Below are 18038 nucleotides of genomic sequence, written 5' to 3' on the forward strand. Positions count from 1 at the left end.
GGCCGTGTGTTGATAATTATTGAAGTCACGGGGAAATTAAGAGTTGATTACACGTTATAATCTAGGCTTGTTTAAAATACATCGCAACGGGATCCCTGGGTGGTGCAGCGGTTTAGCGCCTGCCTTTGGTCCAGGGCGCGATCCTGGAGACCCGGGATGGAGTCCCACGTCGGGCTCCCGGTGCATGGAGCCTGCTTCTCCCTCTGCCTGTGTCTCTGCCTCTCTCTCCCTCTCTGTGTGTGACTATCATAAATAAATAAAAATTAAAAATAAAATACATCGCAACAAAAGCTTTTTTAAAAAAAATACTTTCAGGGGCACCTCGGTGGCTCAGTGGTTGAGCATCTGCCTTTGGCTCAGGTTGTAATCCCAGGGTTCTGGGACTGAGTCCACATCAGGCACCCCTCAGGGATCCTGCTTCTCCCTCTGCCTATGGTTCTCCCTCTCTTCTATGTCTCTCATGAATAGAGAAATAAAACCTTTAAAAAAATACTTTCTGGGCAGCCCTAGTGGCTCTGCAGTTTAGCGCTGCCTTCAGCCTGGGGTGTGATCCTGGAGACCAGGGATCGAGTCCTATGTCAGGCTCCCCACATGGAGCCTGCTTCTCTCTCTGCCTGTCTCTCTCTCTCTCTCTTTTGAATAAATAAATAAAATCTTTAAAAAAAAATAACTTTCTGCACCAAGCTATGATGGAGGTAAGAATAGCTTTGTAATTTTAGAAGAGAACCAAGAGATAAGTACTTGATAGTTTTATCCCAGTGTTTTTTTGCTGACTTTCTGTATGGATTTAAAATAAATACCATTTTATTTATGTGCCTACTTCCAAGGGGGACCTCCTTGTGTCCTGTAACAAGGCAGACCAGTGTTTTGAGATCTTACTCCCCATTCCTAAGTTAATCAGTTTTATTTACTTTCTTCACAGATTTTGATGGAGTTCTCTATCATATTTCAAATCCTAATGGAGACAAAACAAAAGTGATGGTCAGTATTTCTTTGAAATTCTACAAGGAACTTCAGGCACATGGTGCTGATGAGGTATGTTCTACATCATTTTCCTTGGGACTCCTGTTTCCTCTTCACCTTTTATTGGTAGCTTGCCATTCCTAGAAGGTCTGTTGCACTGATCACTCTGGACAGCTAGCCCACTTAACCAGTGAAGTGGTTGACTTCATTTTCAGTCAAGATGTGAAGTGAAGTGACTTCACTTCAGTCAAGACTTCTTGACTTCATTTTCCATAACGATAGCATATTTTTCAGAAAAAGCTTTGGCTCTTTGCTTACTTGTTTGCTACTCTAGAAAAATAAAGATGTTCCCTAACCAATGAAAACAAAACTTTAGTTCTCAAAAAATGCACCAAAGAATACATTCTTTGACCAGTATAAAAATAGCTATCATGGGGCAGCTGGGTAGCTCATTTGGTTAAGTATCAGACTCTTGATCTCAGGGTTGTGAGTTCAAGCCCTGCATTGGGCTCTGTGTTGTGGAGCCTTTTTTAAAAAAAAAAAAAAAAAAAAGCTATCAGATGGGTTCCATTTTGTTTCTATAATATTGTGAAGTAGGTATATAGCTCTGGCCTTTAAATTTTATGGTCTTAATTTCTCATTCTGGAAATTTAGGTACAAATCTACCCTTTTTGATGTAAACTTCTTTAGAGCTGGTCTCCTTGAGTTTCTCTTCTTCCTTATGACTACCACAGGGGAAATAGAAAGGCTCTCTGTGCATTTTGAAATTCTTAATGGCCATGCCTTATTCACTGGCTTTTTTCTATAGCTAAAGTAGCAGGTTTGGTTCCTGTTGAACTATACTTGCTCTGGGTAGAACCATTTATGGAAGAAAGAAAATGTTGTTACACCAGTGAGCACACGTTGTGGTTGGGTCTCAAAGCAGGAAGTATGACTCAGTTCCTGAATCAGTTTTCAGATATCTTTTAGTTTTAACAAGCTAGGTTCTCCTTAATCCAGTTAATGAAGATACAGCTATTTCTAGTTTCTTTCTGATTAAGGGTGATTCCTTTTGAATTACTTAAAACTTACGCAATGAAAATGGTGTTTGTAAAAAAAAAAAAAAAATCTCTATCTCAGTAATATTTTGGTATAAAAATTAAAGTTGATGTTAAGTAAATGCAATCCTAGAAATCATAGACCATTATTTCTCTTAATTATTCATATGCAGTTGATCTGTCCCAGCAATTCAAGGGAAGAGCCAAAACCTTTTCTGATTTGCCTCATAAGTTCAAGGGAAGAAGAAATGTCTAGAGAATTTGTATTCAGGGTGATTTTACCTGAAAGAAAAGCTTAAGGAGGAAAACCTAGTCTCATAGAAACATATGAAGGATTATTCTATAAAAGTTAGTGGCCACCTCTTCTCTTTACCAGATTAAGAACAAAAGGAAACAAGCGGCTATTAAGTGGCCCTGCTTTTGAGTAACCATAAAATAACTACCTGAAAAGAATTGTTAAACCTTCAAACAGACAACTCAAAATTTTCCCTAGACAGTTTTCTTTCTTTAAAGATGCAGGTGCAGTGATGATAATAATCTTTGGAAGGGAAAAAAAGCATTAAAGCTGGATTTCTTAAGCCTCCTTTCCAGTCTGTGCCTTCCATACCCTAGAACTCCAAACACAGTGCTATTCTTGTAGCTCCCGCGGGGTCAAAGAACCGACCCCACCCGCCCAAGTGGGTGGAGCAAGTAACATTCGGAGTTTTGGAGCAGAGTGCACAGTAAATGGCTCTTGGGGTTGGTTAAACAGTGACTAGTCTGTGATAACCAGAGGAAGCTTGTTTCGTAGCCCAGGCCCTTTTTCAAGGCAGAAAACCTCTGTTGCTAGGGCAGGTAGATCTGATGGTGAGGACTGATGGGTTGTTGCCTCCACGCATCTTCTGGTGTCAGTTTGGAAGAGGGGGGCGTTCATTGAAAAAGTGAATTGTGGTTTAAAGTACAAGTGGAATCAACACGGAAGCGTTGTCTGGTTTTGCCAAGTGGAAGGAGCTGAACAGGGTATAAATTTGGCTCTAAGAACCTTTTAGATCTCAGAGTATTAAGCTTGGAATTAAACTAAATCTTAGGAGTTAATGGTTTTTTCTTCCACGTCTAATTTCCCCTTCTTCCAAGTACCCATATTGCACACAGTACAGTATTATGACTCAGAGATAGCATGCTAGTTAAAATTCTTATGAGATACGCCTGGTTATACACCACCCCATCCCTCAGACTCTTTTAGGAGAAGTGGTGTATATAAGACACCTGAAGGTCAGATCTCTCTGTGCCACCAAAACTCTGTGACCTTAACATCTCCTTTGAGTTCCTCTTCTGTAAAAGAGAGAACCTCACAGTGGCTACATGGTCACTAGATCGGAACTGCATGTGGTATTACTTATCTTTTGCCTGGATACAAATAAGTGTGATCACAAAGTCATGCATTGAGATCTATTCTGTTATCTATAGTTTGCAGATAGAGAATTTCTTCCAGCTGTAAGAAAGTGGTGAAATAAGTATGTGGAATATTAAAGAGTATTTAAGAACAGGAAGGAAGGAACCTCACCTTGTGATAATTTTTTCAAATAGGACAAAAAATACATGGTTTGCTGTTGCTTTTTTTTAATTATCATTATAGAGGGTATGTTGAAAGTAAGATTAGAAGAAAACATCAGGGATCCCTGGGTGGCGCAGCGGTTTGGCGCCTGCCTTTGTCCCAGGGCGCGATCCTGGAGACCCGGGATCGAATCCCATGTCGGGCTCCCGGTGCATGGAGCCTGCTTCTCCCTCTGCCTGTGTCTCTGCCTCTCTCTCTCTCTCTCTCTCTCTCTCTCTCTCTGTGACTATCATAAAAAAATTTAAAAAAAAAGAAGAAGAAAACATCAATATTGACTAAGCTCTGTTTATTGCAACTCCCCATACACAGACATGTGTGGGTGCAGAGACCACAACAGTGAGCAGGGCTGAGCTCCTGCTCACATGGAGCTACCCTCTAGTCTGCCTATGTTTGCAGTGCTTTCTCTGGCTGATAGAATTCTTTAAAACATGCATTTATAACCCTTAAAACTAAAACAAAAGTTAATGCTTTTGTTTACTTATAACTTGGTAGATTGTTCTGTATTAAGTATCCTTTTTAAATTTTTTTTTGATATCCCAGAAAATTCCAGAGGATCATGAATGTGTTTGTGGTGAGGTAGTGTTGAGAAATTGACTAAAACATCTAGATACAAAATCCTGCAGCCCATCGTACTGCTCTTACATATACTGTTAATACTGGCCTCAGTTTTTCCCTTCTTGTAGAATAATGACGACCCCCCCTCCCTCCTAAGTATGTTTTTAATGAGGGCTAAGAATCAGCCATGTCTGTTTTGCTCTTAAACATATAAAGACTGATTAAATAGTTCTGATTGCTCTAATGTTTACTTTTTTCTGTCTTCAGATAGCTGCCTTCTGCTTACCATAGCCTATGTAACATTTAAATCTGAACTAGTCCTTCTAAAATGTTTGTTTCTTGAACTGTCAGCCTAGGAGCAGTTTCTACCAGGTGAACCAGTTATACTGACAGAGAAATAGGAAGGTATAAAAAGGGTTCTTGTTTTATCATTTACTCCTCAAAGCTGGAGAGTAGCCAAGCAGTAAGTATTAGTTTTGGGGAAACAAACAAACAAACAAAACATGTAGAAAGTACAACCTTCTGTGGACCCACCAGTGTAAATAAATGGCTATGCTTCAATGATCTATTGTCTTTTGTCATAAAACTGTTGGTGAGCTAAATAATTTTAAAGCTTACAAGATAAGCAGGCTAACTGGAATCTGTTCCCAGTAATTCTGGTTTTATCTCTTCACTTACCTGGGTTACTGGTTTGGCCTGTACTTAGTTGATAACTGACATAATCTTCTTTCACTTGGGTTTGGCACCCTTCAGCACTCTTGAAAATAAAAGTGATTGTGTGCAATACATGGTCTGGGGGAGAACAGAACATATATAGGGCGTGACCAATTCCTAAAAGAGTAAAAGATGAGCCTTGATTTAAAAACAGATCCTAGATTAACCTTTTGGATTTAATCTCAGTTCAATGAGTGACTTGCTTGGTAACTCAGTTAAATCTGCTTCCCTTTATGTGTCCAGTGTCCCATCCGCCAAATGAAAAATTCTGGCTTAGAAGAAGCTTGGCAAATACAGTGCTTTAAAAATGGCATTATCATGCTCTTTGGATTAACATTTGTTTTTGTATTTTCTAGTTATTAAAGAGGGTGTACGGGAGTTTCTTGGTAAATCCCGAATCAGGTATGTAGCCATGTGAGCAACTGTGGAGTGACATGGGAAGATACCTGTCCTGTTTTGTACTGTGCTTTTTTTATTTTTTTAACCAAAGCATTTCATTTAAATATTGTTCCTTTTACAAATATTTTTGCCTGAGCCCAGTTCCCACTTCAACCCTCTCCATGAAACTAGTTTATAAGGGGCTTTGCTTTATCCAGTAATGGTACACAGTGTGGTGTGCAGAATTGATGTATGTCATTTTTAACATTTATGTCGTGGAGCCAAGTGACTTGCGCTCAGTGGGCCACTTGTTTTCTCATGGTGATTTTCTCTTAGCCTTTTGAGACTAAGCAAACATTGATTTTCACCCCAGCCCCTAGTAACACCATTTCTGTACTCTGCACATTTGGAGAAGCTATTCTCACATATTCAAAGAACAGAAATTTCAGCCCCTCCTTTTAATCCGTTCTTCTAATGAAGAATAATAGCCTCTTTGCAGCCAGAGGAATTGAAAAGCACCATGGCCTTCCTTGATTACAACAGCTATGATCTATTGCTTTATAGAAAATTTAAAGCAAAAAAAAAAAAAAAAAAAAAAAAAAAACGAACAGTATTTTCATCCTTGTGAATAAGTGGTAGTCTCAAATTCTGAGGCATTTAGCTTGCCCCCCAGATAAGGACCAAGTAGTTAAGTTCCTTTAAACATAATATTACTTGAATTTTATTCCTGTGGTGTCTCTGTAGATCATTCTAAGAAGGTAGGCATGTCTGTCTTTCCACAGTGGTTACTTCTGCTAGCTTATTTCCTCCCTCAGCCTTTGTGGGGGTTTTGTTTGCTTGTTTGTTTTCTTATAATATGACATGCCTCACCACTCTTAGTGGAAGACCTTTCCCTGTCTTCTGTATGCTCTGGAAACAAAATATCAAATACAGAGATAGGTCTTTGGGATGAAACTTGTTATTAGGAGTACTGTGGGCAGAAGCATTAACTGCAGTCCATGAAGAATATTGGAATATGTTCATCCCCAAATTGATGGTAAAAATATATGGAGAAATAAAAACCAAAAAATAAATAACACTGTAGGCTTTAAAAGGAATCAAGGAATTTCAGAGAGAGAGGGAGAGGAAGGAGCAGAACTAGAATAGAAAAAAAATGTGTAGGAACTCTTGGGTGTGCTTGACACAGCTCAGATCTCACAATCCATCAGAACCCCTGGAGTGTAACACAGAGAGCTTATGTTTCTGTCCCTGGACCTTTTCTGCCACTTCTGCTAAAGCACAGGCATTGCTGGATTGCAGACCTTGTGTTCATACAAGTGGAAAGTATAAAAATGAGTGAAAGTAGTGTGTCACCTCCTGTCTTTCTATGGGTTTATCTAAGCAAGCTTGGGGGGTCTCACCAAGCCATAGTAGATTTTTACTTTTAATCTATCCTCGGTATGTTTTTCTTCATCATATCAAAGCCTTACTTAAGAGTCTGACTTTAGCTGTAGTTTTACTTAGCTTGTTTTATTTGGCTTCTTAAAACTAACAAACCTGAACTCTAAATATTTTCTTTTTCTATCTCATCTTGTAGTCTGCTTATCGGTTTTCAGGTGCCCAAAATGGAATGATGATTGATATTATTTAATATTGGAGTGCCAAAAATATGCCAAAAGCACAACCTAGAACAGAGATTTGGATAGTCCGTGTTCTCAGTGAGGATAGATACAACAAAAAACAGATCTCAGGAATGTTCTTAGAAAAAAGTTAAATAGTGGCAAAGTATAAATGTCTAAGACATTCCATACAGTTCTGATAAAATTATTCCCAGCAGTTATCTATATGAAAAGATCCACAGTGGTGTACAGATACTCTTACAAAACCACCTATAGGCCTTTTGGCATGTATTAATCATTTGATTAGATAATCAGTTGTCCCAGCCTTGTTTGGTGGAACTCCTACTCAACATGCTGTAAAGAGGCAGAATAGGGTGTAGTGGTCAGCAGACTTGGCTTCAGGTCCCATTAGTTAATGACCTACTGTGTTCTGGGCACTTTAAAATACTGTACACTCTAAATTTTCCCAAGGGCCTCCCCCTCTCAGTATCCTTTTTAAATAGACGCAGGAATTTTGGAGGTTAGGTAGTTTGTCCAAGGTCACAAAGTGGCAAGGCCAGGATTTGGACCCAATTCTGTTCAACTCAAAATAGAATACCTACACCTCTGTATCATGCTGCATTTAGCATAGCACTCTGCTCCTTTGAACTTCTTTTCCCTGTAAAATGAGAATAACCATATCTGCCTGCCAACTTAAAAAATTCTTATAGAGACCCAATTAAGTAAAATTAAACACTTTGAAATTTTTATAGAGTATGCAAGTAAAAGCTTTTGGGGAAGTATATACATATACACACACACTTTTCAGATTTTTCCATACTTAGCCTCCTTCCACAAAGGGATTTGTAATGGTATGTGATGAGGTTTTGTTGTTGTTGTTTTAATCAAAAAGCTACCCAGCTACTGGTTGTGTTAGCACTTGGCAGGTTAAACCATCAGAAAAAAATGTGTAACTCATGTTATTATAGCTTGATAGCATACACAAGTCCCCTCTTGACTACAGTATCTGGAATACTAGATTTCTAATCGGAGTTCCTGCATTATGGCTTCTACTTGTTATCAGTCATCTTTGATACTGATTCCAATTTTGGCATAGCATCTATTAGTTAGCTGTATATATTCACAGTGGTTTTACAAGAATTAAGGTTTTATCTTACTTACTTTGCCATATGAGACGGATGAGAATAGACAGCAATCTACCTGGGTTAAAAGAATGGACACTGAAACAAAATAGAATGTCCTTAGAACCTGCAGAGTTGTTTGTTCTGTATTTAATATAACCACTGGGTTTTTCCCCCCCTCCAGGATACAATGTCTCTTTGCTATATGACCTTGAAAATCTGCCGGCATCCAAGGATTCCATTGTGCATCAGGCTGGCATGTTGAAACGAAATTGTTTCGCCTCTGTCTTTGAGAAATATTTCCAATTCCAAGAAGAGGGCAAGGAAGGAGAGAACAGAGCAGTTATCCATTATAGGGACGATGAGACCATGTGAGTATAGAACTTGCCCCTCCCCCCCCAAAAAAATAAAATAAAAATAAAGAAAGGAAAGAAGGAAGGAAGAACTTGGTCCCAAAGCCTTGGTGTGGCTGTTACATGCCCTTTCTGAAAGACACATGGTTAGGTCAGACCCTTAAACTCTGTTGTATGAATCCCCCCTACCATGTGTTTCTCATAACATTCTTTAAGCCAGGAGATAGATGACAGGGGGAGCAAAGGAGGCCACTTTTGCTCGTCTCTATATCAAAAGTTGGCAGGATCCCTGGGTGGCGCAGCGGTTTGGCGCCTGCCTTTGGCCCAGGGCGCGATCCTGGAGACCCGGGATCGAGTCCCACATCGGGCTCCCGGCGCATGGAGCCTGCTTCTCCCTCTGCCTGTGTCTCTGCCTCTCTCTCTCTCTCTGTAACTATCATAAATAAATAAAAATTAAAAAAAAAAAAAAAAAAAAAAAAGTTGGCAAAAGTTGAAAGGCAAATCCAGTGCTTTTCTTTAAAGCACCACTATTCTTCAGTCATATAGCCTGAGTAATAGGGAGGTAGAAGGGACTGTGCATTCTGTATGTTTGCAACTCTTGGATCATCTACATAGTAGGAATCTCCTAGTATATAAAGAAATTTTTAGAAGTGAGGTTCTGAGAGTCACAAACCCTAGATTCCATGTCCTACCACACAGACAAGTCAGTACTAGCCACTGAGGGTGATTTTCCTCTCCTGCCCCTCTCAGGGCATGCATGTGTTATACTGACTTTGTTGGTCATACATACTGAGTCTCCCTTGGCATGCCTGGTTTTATGAACTAAGAGATTTATTTGGCTTTACCCATCTACTTCACTTGGAGATCAAGTTCTTGACAAAACCTCATGCTCATTCTGTACTTCTTACCTCGTGGGTTTTGTTATCCTCAGGTATGTTGAATCTAAAAAGGACAGAGTCACAGTAGTCTTCAGCACAGTGTTTAAGGATGACGACGATGTGGTCATTGGAAAAGTGTTCATGCAGGTATGGAGTGGACATCTTGGGGGGAACACCATGGTGTGGTGGTTTATACCTGGGTACCGTAACATACCATAAATATAGAAAACGGGCAGCTCTTTAGATGCCAGAGCTTGAAGATTCAATTAAATAGCTCCTACCAAACTCACTGTGGATAGTTTTTCCTTAGTGGCTTTAACCTTTTGCAGGACTGAATTGGAGAGTGCATTAAGGATTAAACATATTAATGGTGTGACTGAGTTTTAAGCATCCTTGCTGCCATAGGGTCTTTGATTTAAAGCTTAGTCACATTTCCTGCGTTGCATTTCCTGTGATTTCTTGGCAAGATCCATTCTTGGCTTGGTTTAGTCCTAAACTCTTCTCAGAACAGAATCTCTAAAAATTCTTAGTAGTAAGTATTACATCAATAGGCCAGAGTCGTTGAGTGGTCAGTGAGGCAAATTAGCCATAGTTTGCTTGAGGTCACTGTAGAGCACGTCCCTCAAAAGCAGCTCACGTAACAAGAAGAGGAATGGGGCTTTAGTGGGACATTTTGTAAATGAATTTCTGGTACATCTGGACTCTAGTCTGATACGATACCTCATTGTGGCTTTGTCATGCTGTCTGCTAACCAGTTGCTGGCTCTAAGACATGAAGAGCTCATCATTGAAGTAATAAAACAGGCTGATTTCTTCTGAGATGGCTCAGCATTCAAAATCTAGTACAGTGGTTAAATTTTTAAACACCTTTTGCACATTCATGCTGTTCCTTGGCAGGGTAAGGAGATTTAAGAATTCTGGGACAGAATATTTTTTATTGCATAGAGTTGAAAGATGGTTGTGCTTAATGTAGTGAGGATATTTTATGGGTGTCCTAAGCGGCAAGGAAAATACTCAAAAGTGATAGCCTCAATTTGATCTATCTCTGGGGGCTTTTTGTGTTTAGTCTAATGATCAGAAATTCTAATTTTGGAGCCACTGTACAGAAAAACTGGAATATTGATACAGCATCTGGGAGTACTAAACTTTGTGTTAGAGAGAGAGAGAGAGTGTGTGTGTGTGTGTGTGTGTGTGTGTGTACAGACCTATATCTTGGGTCCTAAATGTAAGCTTCCAGAAAGGCATTTCATCTGTTTTTATGCGAATTGACAGGGGAATTAAATGCAGTAGCTTAGAAATTGGCCTGAATCCAGACTGAGAAACTAATTTTAAAAGCTATGAAGTACATATTTAGATTTGGCTGGTTTTTTACCAGTCTTGTTCCATTTTATTCCAGGCGACATCTTAACTTATTTTTATGCTTTAAACAGACCTTATCTTGGAGAGCTTCCAGGAGATTTGTTCCTTAGGAGAACTTAGTGTATTTTTTGCATATGAATTTAAACTCCTCCCTCAAAGTACATGTGGTAGGGCACTGGTCTTAAAAGAAAATCTCCGCGTTTTTGCACTGACCGTAACTCTAGCTAGTGACTGGATGGGCACCATGCAGCCCCATCTGGCGTCCAGGAATATGGAAAGGCTGTGCTGGGGAAGCCATCTGCCTTGCCTTCCTCACCAAAGTCCAAGGCTGGGGCAATTTATTTGAAATGACCTTAGAAACCTGGGTTTATTTTGCTGGCTTTTACCCCAGAATAAATCATCTGAGAATTTTCCTGGGCCTCATTATTATAAAATCCTGAGAGAACAGTGATGCCTAGCACAGAATGCTGCGACCCAGGGACGCTGTTTGAAGTCCTCCTGGTCACTTACCTGTTTGCTGTGGGCCTTTGTGGGTTTCCCCCTCCCAGTGTGGACCTACAGTCTGCTCAGAACACTTTTGTCATTCAGCAGGCAGACTCTGAGGGATACTTCCTGCCTTTATTTATTTTTATTTTTTTAAGATTTTATTTATTCCTGAGAGGCAGAGAGAAAGGCAGAGATACAGGCAGAGGGAGAAGCAGGCCCCATGCAGGGAGCCCGACGTGGGACTCGATCCCGGGTCTCCAGGATCACACCCTGGGCTAAAGGCGGCGCTAAACCGCTGAGCCACCAGGGCTGTCCTACTTCCTGCCTTTAGGAAAAAGACAGAGTTGCTATTCCCCACTCACAGGGATATTCTAGTGTTTGCCTTTGGTATGTTATCTTTATCGGCATGCAAGCTGAGCACTAGAGAAAGTCTGATAGAGAACATTTCACTGCTTAGTCTGTGAAAAGCATTAGGAACAATAGTTTTGGAGATTAGAGTATTTTTCATATTTTTTAGATCTTAGTGTCAGCCCTGTAACCAAGAAAAGTTAAACAGAGACTATTGGTTTCTGTATGTTTAGGGACAAGACACAAGCAGTCTACCTCTTAGGCAGTCACAAAGACAGGATGTTGAGGACTCTGTCTACCTAGATGCCTCTGTGGTTGTAGCTGTAGGATGTTTTCCTGAAGTGAGAGCACTGAGTCAAAGTTAGTAATTTTGGTAGATATTGCCAGACCCTCCTCTACAGAGTTTATACCCTTTTGCCTCTCACCCTATGATGCATGAGAGTGCTCGTTTTCCCAGGGTATGTTGGCAGATGTTCGGATCTCTGCCAATCTGATAGATTAAAAATGGTATCTACATTCTCTTGTGAAAGAGGTCCAAAATCTTCTCTTATGTTGAAGGCTGTTTTTCTTCTCCTGTGAAATGTCTCTATGCCCTTAATCCATTTTTCTGTTCAGTTACTGATCTTCTCCATTTCTTTATATACTAGAGAGATTAGCCTTTTATCTATGGTAAGAGTTGCAGATATTTTTTCCAATTTGTTATTAGAGTTTGTGGGGGGTTTTCCCCCTCATACAGAAGTTTATGTTCACATGGTTAAGTCAGTCAGTGCCTCCTACAGCTTCTAGATTTCAAGTCATAGTTAGAAATTCCCTACTCCAAGACCATAAAGAAATTTGCCTATATTATATCCTAGTATTTTTACAGTTTCATATTTTACACAATCTTTTGATTACCTGTTTAGAGTTTTCTCCTGGTATGTAGTATGAAAGATGGAGCCATCATTTTTTTCTAAATGGCTACCTATTGGTATTAGTAGCTGTTGTTTCAAAGCCAATGTTTATACAACCAATTTAAGATGCTATCTTTATCATATAATCAGTTTCTGTGTGTGTGCATATGTATATATGCGTGTGTGTGTGTGTATGTATGTATATATTCTGAACTTGCTATCATAAATTATGCTTTGATGGAAGAGAGAAAGGTATTCTGATACTCAAAAGACATCTTAGTTGGAGGAAGAGAAAAGAGGCATCGTTGCTGACACATACAGGACAAAGAAAGACCCTAATGAAAAAGAACTGTTTGGGTGGGTTGGTTGATTGTTTCTTAATAAGTATTATTTAGGAGACAGCACCAAGGAGACCCAAATCAGAAATAATTGTTAACCAGATCTTACATGTTATCCTCCTTTTGCCACTAATTTGCTAGGGTTTCTGCCCATTGCAAACCAAACGTACACAGAACTGATGGAATCCACTGTAATAAGTTGTCACATCTGGGTATGAATGCCAGTAAGTACCAGTGATTTGGAGCCTTACTAAATGCAAGAAAATGCTGGCATTTATTATCTGTTCTGTTTTATCCCCGGAGGCTAAAGAATAAAAATAATAGAAGTTAGAAAACTTCCAAACCTCTTGCAAGGTAAAAAGTAATTTTTCTAGGGAAGGGTAATCTCAGAAGCTTAGCTTTAGCAATTTCCATTTTGAATGATATTGACTCCTTCCCTGCCTCTCCAAATATTTTTCCTTTGAGGAACAAAATTTAAGAGAGAGCTAACCTAACCTAGCTATGTTTTTTATCTCCCCTTTTGCCACTAATTTGCTAGGGCTTGCTGCCCAATGCACATTCTTCCTATCTGCAAATGGAAAATGTAATCCCTGCCCCTTCCAATACAGTGTGAGGCACTAAGTCCGCCAAGGTAGGAAGTGTTTGCTTTCATTCAGCAAGCCATGTGCTAGCCAGTCTCTTTGAAGAAAGAGGAATAGATACAGAGTAATAAAGGAGGATCCTTGGCTTGCAGAGCTTACAACTTGGTCGGGAAGCCAGAGGTGTTAGTGAATGGTAAAGTGCCATGGTAGAGGCTTACAGAGAAGACATGGGAACTTCCCACCATAGAGCAACCAGCTGCCTGAGTCTGTTGGAGATGGCATGATAGAGAAGGTCATATCTGAGCAGCAGTAGAGCATTGCAGACCAGACAGCTGTGTTAGCATGCCTTCCGTACTCCTAAAACTCTCCGGGGCTTTGCACAACCTTTGGTTCCATCCTTCCGCTATCATTTAGTGAATTTGGATCACCCTGTTTTACTGGTATTGCTGGAAAATCTAGTTCTGTTCTTGCAGATCTTGGTTGAGACAGGGATGCCTTGTTATCACTTTGGTATGTCCACAGGAATGTATGCGTTAGAAAAGCTCAAGATTTAAAGATTAAAACATAGGAACAGCCTGGTTTTTACATGCTCATTTTCTTGTTGTTCGATGAGGGTGGGGACATTTTGTTAAGGATGATGAGCTCTTACGCAGAGTGGTGGTGATTGAGTCTCTAGCCATTCAATGCCAGAATTAACAATCTGGCTTTCAGTTCTCCTGTCACACAGCCTCCTTCTTCTCCGTGAACCCTAAAACTCAGCTTCTTTAACTGTTGTCTTCTGTCCCCAAGAAGGGCTTACGTGTAGTTTAAAGTTTTGATTGATGGATTCTAAACAGTAACAGTCTAAGATACCTCCATGAAACAGGACTTGTGCAAAGGTTCGGAGCCCTGAAAAAGCATGGTTTTCATGAAACGGGAAGAAGTAGATACGGAGGTGCAGGGGGGTGAGAAATGAGCCAGCTCATAAGGGGCTTTCAGGCAAAGATGAAAGGAGTTAAGATTTGATCTTGAGTCTTAACCAAGCTAGAGGCTGGGTTCCATGTACCCTGAGATTTTCAAGATTTCCTAAAAAATAAAACCTCTTCACATGAAATAAAACGAATCAGGGCAGCCCGAGTGGCTTAGTGGTTTAGCGCCACCTTTGGCCCAGGGCCTGATCCTGGAGACCAGGATCGGTCCCACGTCGGGCTCCCTGCATGGGACCTGCTTGTGTCTCTGCCCCCCGCCCCCATTAATAAATCTTAAAAAAAAAAAAAAAAACTAATCAGCAGTAGTCCTTAATCCTAAATGTCTAAATTCATTGTCTGTTTAGTCTCAGACAAACTTTTACTGCTTCTATTGTTCCAAAACAAGAGAAAGAGAAAGGGAATGGGATTAAGAATGCTCTCATCAAAAAAAAAAAAAAAGAATGCTCTCATCAGAGGTGCCTGGGTGGCTCAGTCAGTTAAGCATCTGCCTTTGGCTCAGATCACTCATGATCCTAGGGTCCTGGATTTGACCCACATCAGGCTCCCTGCTCAGTGAGGAGCTTGCTTTTCCCTCTCCCTCTGCCCCCCGCATACCCCCATCCCGGCTAGTGCACTCATGCTCATGCTCTCTTTCTTGCTCTAAATAAAATCATTAAAAAAAAAAAAAAAAAAAGATCTCCTCACATTCTAAAGATCAGTCTTGCTACGTACTCTGTGGTCTCCTTCTTTTTGAGTTTGGATCACATTGATAGCAGCCAGCACTTGTACTCTTGGTGTCAGGTGTTTCTTCACCTGACAGTCCGGAGTGGTACAGGGGTCACACTACACCGGACCAGCCTTGTAGTGGGAAGTTGGCATTCATCTTACATTTCATTTTCTTCTGGTTACTTTGTTTCTTCCCGCCAGGAGTTCAAAGAAGGCCGCAGAGCCAGCCACACAGCCCCACAGGTCCTCTTTAGCCACAGGGAACCTCCTCTGGAGCTGAAAGACACAGATGCTGCCGTGGGCGACAACATTGGCTACATTACCTTCGGTGAGTGGGGCAGGAATGCCAAGTCAGGGGGCCTCTGATGCCTTCCTGCTGCAGGATGCGTAAACTAGGACAGACCTTTGTTAAGATGTAAAAGGGGCAAAGGCATGTGTACCAGATTGTTCTGATTACAAATGCTATGACTGTAGGAGGGTGTGTCGCAATCATTTTCTTTTTTTCCTGTTTTTCTTAAATCCTGAGGGAAAAAAGTGTGGTCCCTGATGTCAAGTGTTAAGAGTTGGGACCACGTAAACATTGCCAAGCAGCAGGGTGGGAGGAAGTTTCTGTCATTTGGCATTTGTTGGGTTTTTGCTGACTAAGCCAGAGCTCCTGCCATGATTCACGTATTCCACTGAAGAAATTTAAGTCTTCCCTTCTTATGGTTGGTCCAGACCAGTGAGCTGGCTCCAATGAGTGTAGCTAACAATTTGGAATAACAGCTCATTCCCACACTGCACTTAACACCATTAAAATATTGCTTTTTGTGAAATTTAAATCATCTCAGTACTGAAGGTGTACCCGTTTATGGGTGATGAGCCCACCGATTTACCATATTTCATTAAATCTAAACTACACATTTTCTTTCATGTGACAGTCTTTGATGTTGGGATGCAGCTTACAATTCATGCCACACGGTTGGGTTTTTTTGTGGATTTTTTTGTTTTGTTTTGTTAAGATTTATTCATCAGAGAGACAGAGATACAGAGGGAGAAGCAGGCTCCTTGCAGGTAGCCTGACGCATGCCACACAGTTTAATTCGCCTTTGTCTTTATGGTGCATAAACTGATGGTAAACTTCTAGTTGTTGCAGTTCTGCTGTTCATTTCTTCTCAGAATTGACACACAGGTCCCACCCTTTCTTTTGAGGCATTCCTTTTCATGTTAGGAAAACCTCCTACTTGGAGAATTTTATGGTTGCCAAGACCACTGACTAGAGTAGATACAGGAGATGGAGAGGATTCCAGAAAGCTGAAGGGGGAACGAATGCAGAGTGGCTAGAGAGGGCTTCGGTGCATGGCACCGTGGGAGGGGCTTTTCTCATCCCCCAGCTGAGGAGCTCCTACTGCCTGTCCTCATCAGGAGAGTTGAGGTCCTTGGAGCTTAGTGTTTAGTTTTCACCACAAGACCACAGAATCTTCTGGAACCATGTGCCTCTGAAAGCTGCAGCACCAGGGATGGAGGACGGGCAGGCTTTGTTTCCTGATGCTGATACCTAAGATGAAGTGTTTTCTCCAAGGCCCCCATCTCCTGTAGCCAGTGGTATCACCGTCTCAGGAGACCTCCATGCTGCAGAGGCAGAGGCTAATAGGCGTGCAGCAGGCAGGGCATAGATCTCAGAATGCACAGCCACAGGGTGGAACCTAGACCTGGAGTGATGCCTGGCACTGAGCCCTTTCTCAGGGAAGCCCTGGTTTTCTCCCATCATCTCCGTTTTCCTTGACATAGCCTCCATTTGCACTCCCTGGTACCTGTCCTGGTTATGGTGTTTATCCCTTCCTCATCTGAGGGGAAAGCCCTGACAAAGCCTGGGTGGGGTGAACCAGGTGCGATGTACTCAGGCAGGGAGAGATCGGAGCTGACCGTAGACTCTACCTACCCACCTTTCAGCCTCCATGTGACACCTTTTTTGTGCCCTGCCCACAGTGCTGTTCCCTCGGCACACCAATGCCAGCGCTCGAGACAATACCATCAACCTGATCCACACGTTCCGGGACTACCTGCATTACCACATCAAGTGCTCTAAGGTGGGAAGGGCCACAGCAACTCGACTCCTATGGTCCAGATCATTCTCTCCACCACAGTTAGTGACATAGAACGTCATTCGGGTTGGGGGCTGCCTCAATCAGTAGAGCACATCGCTCTTGATCTTGAGGTTGTGTGTCTGAGCACCACACTGGGGATAGAGTTTACTTTTTGGGAAAACAAAAGTCATTCTTATAGTCCAGGCTGTTGCTATGAATTCTGACGGTTCTAGAGACTTTAAGATCCCATGGCCTTCCTTCCATCTCTCCCTCTAACCTCCTCCCTATAGTAGAGAAATGAGTATTTGTCTTCAGAAAGGGTTGCCCTCCTGCTTATTTGCATGGCCCTGTGTCAGTCCCAGGGCATGTGTTCCCAAACTTTCCTGGTAACTCTTACTAAAACCAAAGTTGTCTTTCTAGAACATTGTGTTCATTGCTTCAGTACCCATTGTGTTTGCTCCCAGGCCTATATTCACACACGTATGCGGGCAAAAACATCGGACTTCCTCAAGGTGCTGAACCGTGCACGCCCAGATGCCGAGAAGAAAGAAATGAAAACAATCACGTGAGTAGGGCGGCCACACAAGCAGGACCACTTTCCTTTCCTGATTCCCCCAAGAGGAAAGTAGTGGGTGCTGGTGCCCTGGCCCTCCGGGTGTCTGGACAGCAGTTACAGGTGAGGCAGGCAGGGTTGGGCCTGTAGCCATGTGAGCAACTAAAGACGGGATGGACAGGTTTTCACTTCTGAGTGGTTTGGGCTGGACTCCCTCGTTGCACGTCTCCATGAGCGAGGGGGGTGGCAGCCAGGGAGAACACAAAGGGACCTTGTTACCGAGATACACTGTGTCCTCCCTGGGCCTACGTTAGGAGGTCAGCCCCCTCGAGGTCTTCCTGCAGAAAGGGGGAGATTTGCTTCTGGCCATTTTAGTTGAGTGAACAGGCCGAGAGCCCACCCCTAAGTGCTATTATGCCCCAGTCTGCTTCTCAGTGGGAATTTTGTATGGAAATGAAGTTGTCTCTCTCAGAGATGGACATGTTGGCTAGCACGCTCCCATGTGTGGCTGTGCAGGAGAGGCCAGCGTGGTCTAGAGCCTAGGTAGGCATGTA

The 18038-nt window shown here is 41.8% G+C and overlaps 1 protein-coding gene across 1 annotated transcript in view; it reads left to right on the forward strand.

Annotated features, from left to right (window-relative positions):
• The window catches only part of ARPC2 (actin related protein 2/3 complex subunit 2), a 29831-nt gene that overhangs the window by 9248 nt on the left and 2545 nt on the right, over positions 1-18038 (forward strand). Inside the window, exons 4-10 of the mRNA XM_025441525.3 lie at positions 923-1035; positions 5220-5265; positions 8145-8331; positions 9245-9338; positions 15067-15193; positions 16834-16934; positions 17396-17496. Coding sequence (XP_025297310.1) covers positions 923-1035; positions 5220-5265; positions 8145-8331; positions 9245-9338; positions 15067-15193; positions 16834-16934; positions 17396-17496 — 769 coding nt within the window. The remainder of the gene's footprint in view (positions 1-922; positions 1036-5219; positions 5266-8144; positions 8332-9244; positions 9339-15066; positions 15194-16833; positions 16935-17395; positions 17497-18038) is intronic.

This window comes from Canis lupus, chromosome 37, assembly GCF_003254725.2.
Source record: "Canis lupus dingo isolate Sandy chromosome 37, ASM325472v2, whole genome shotgun sequence".
NCBI lineage: Eukaryota > Metazoa > Chordata > Mammalia > Carnivora > Canidae > Canis > Canis lupus.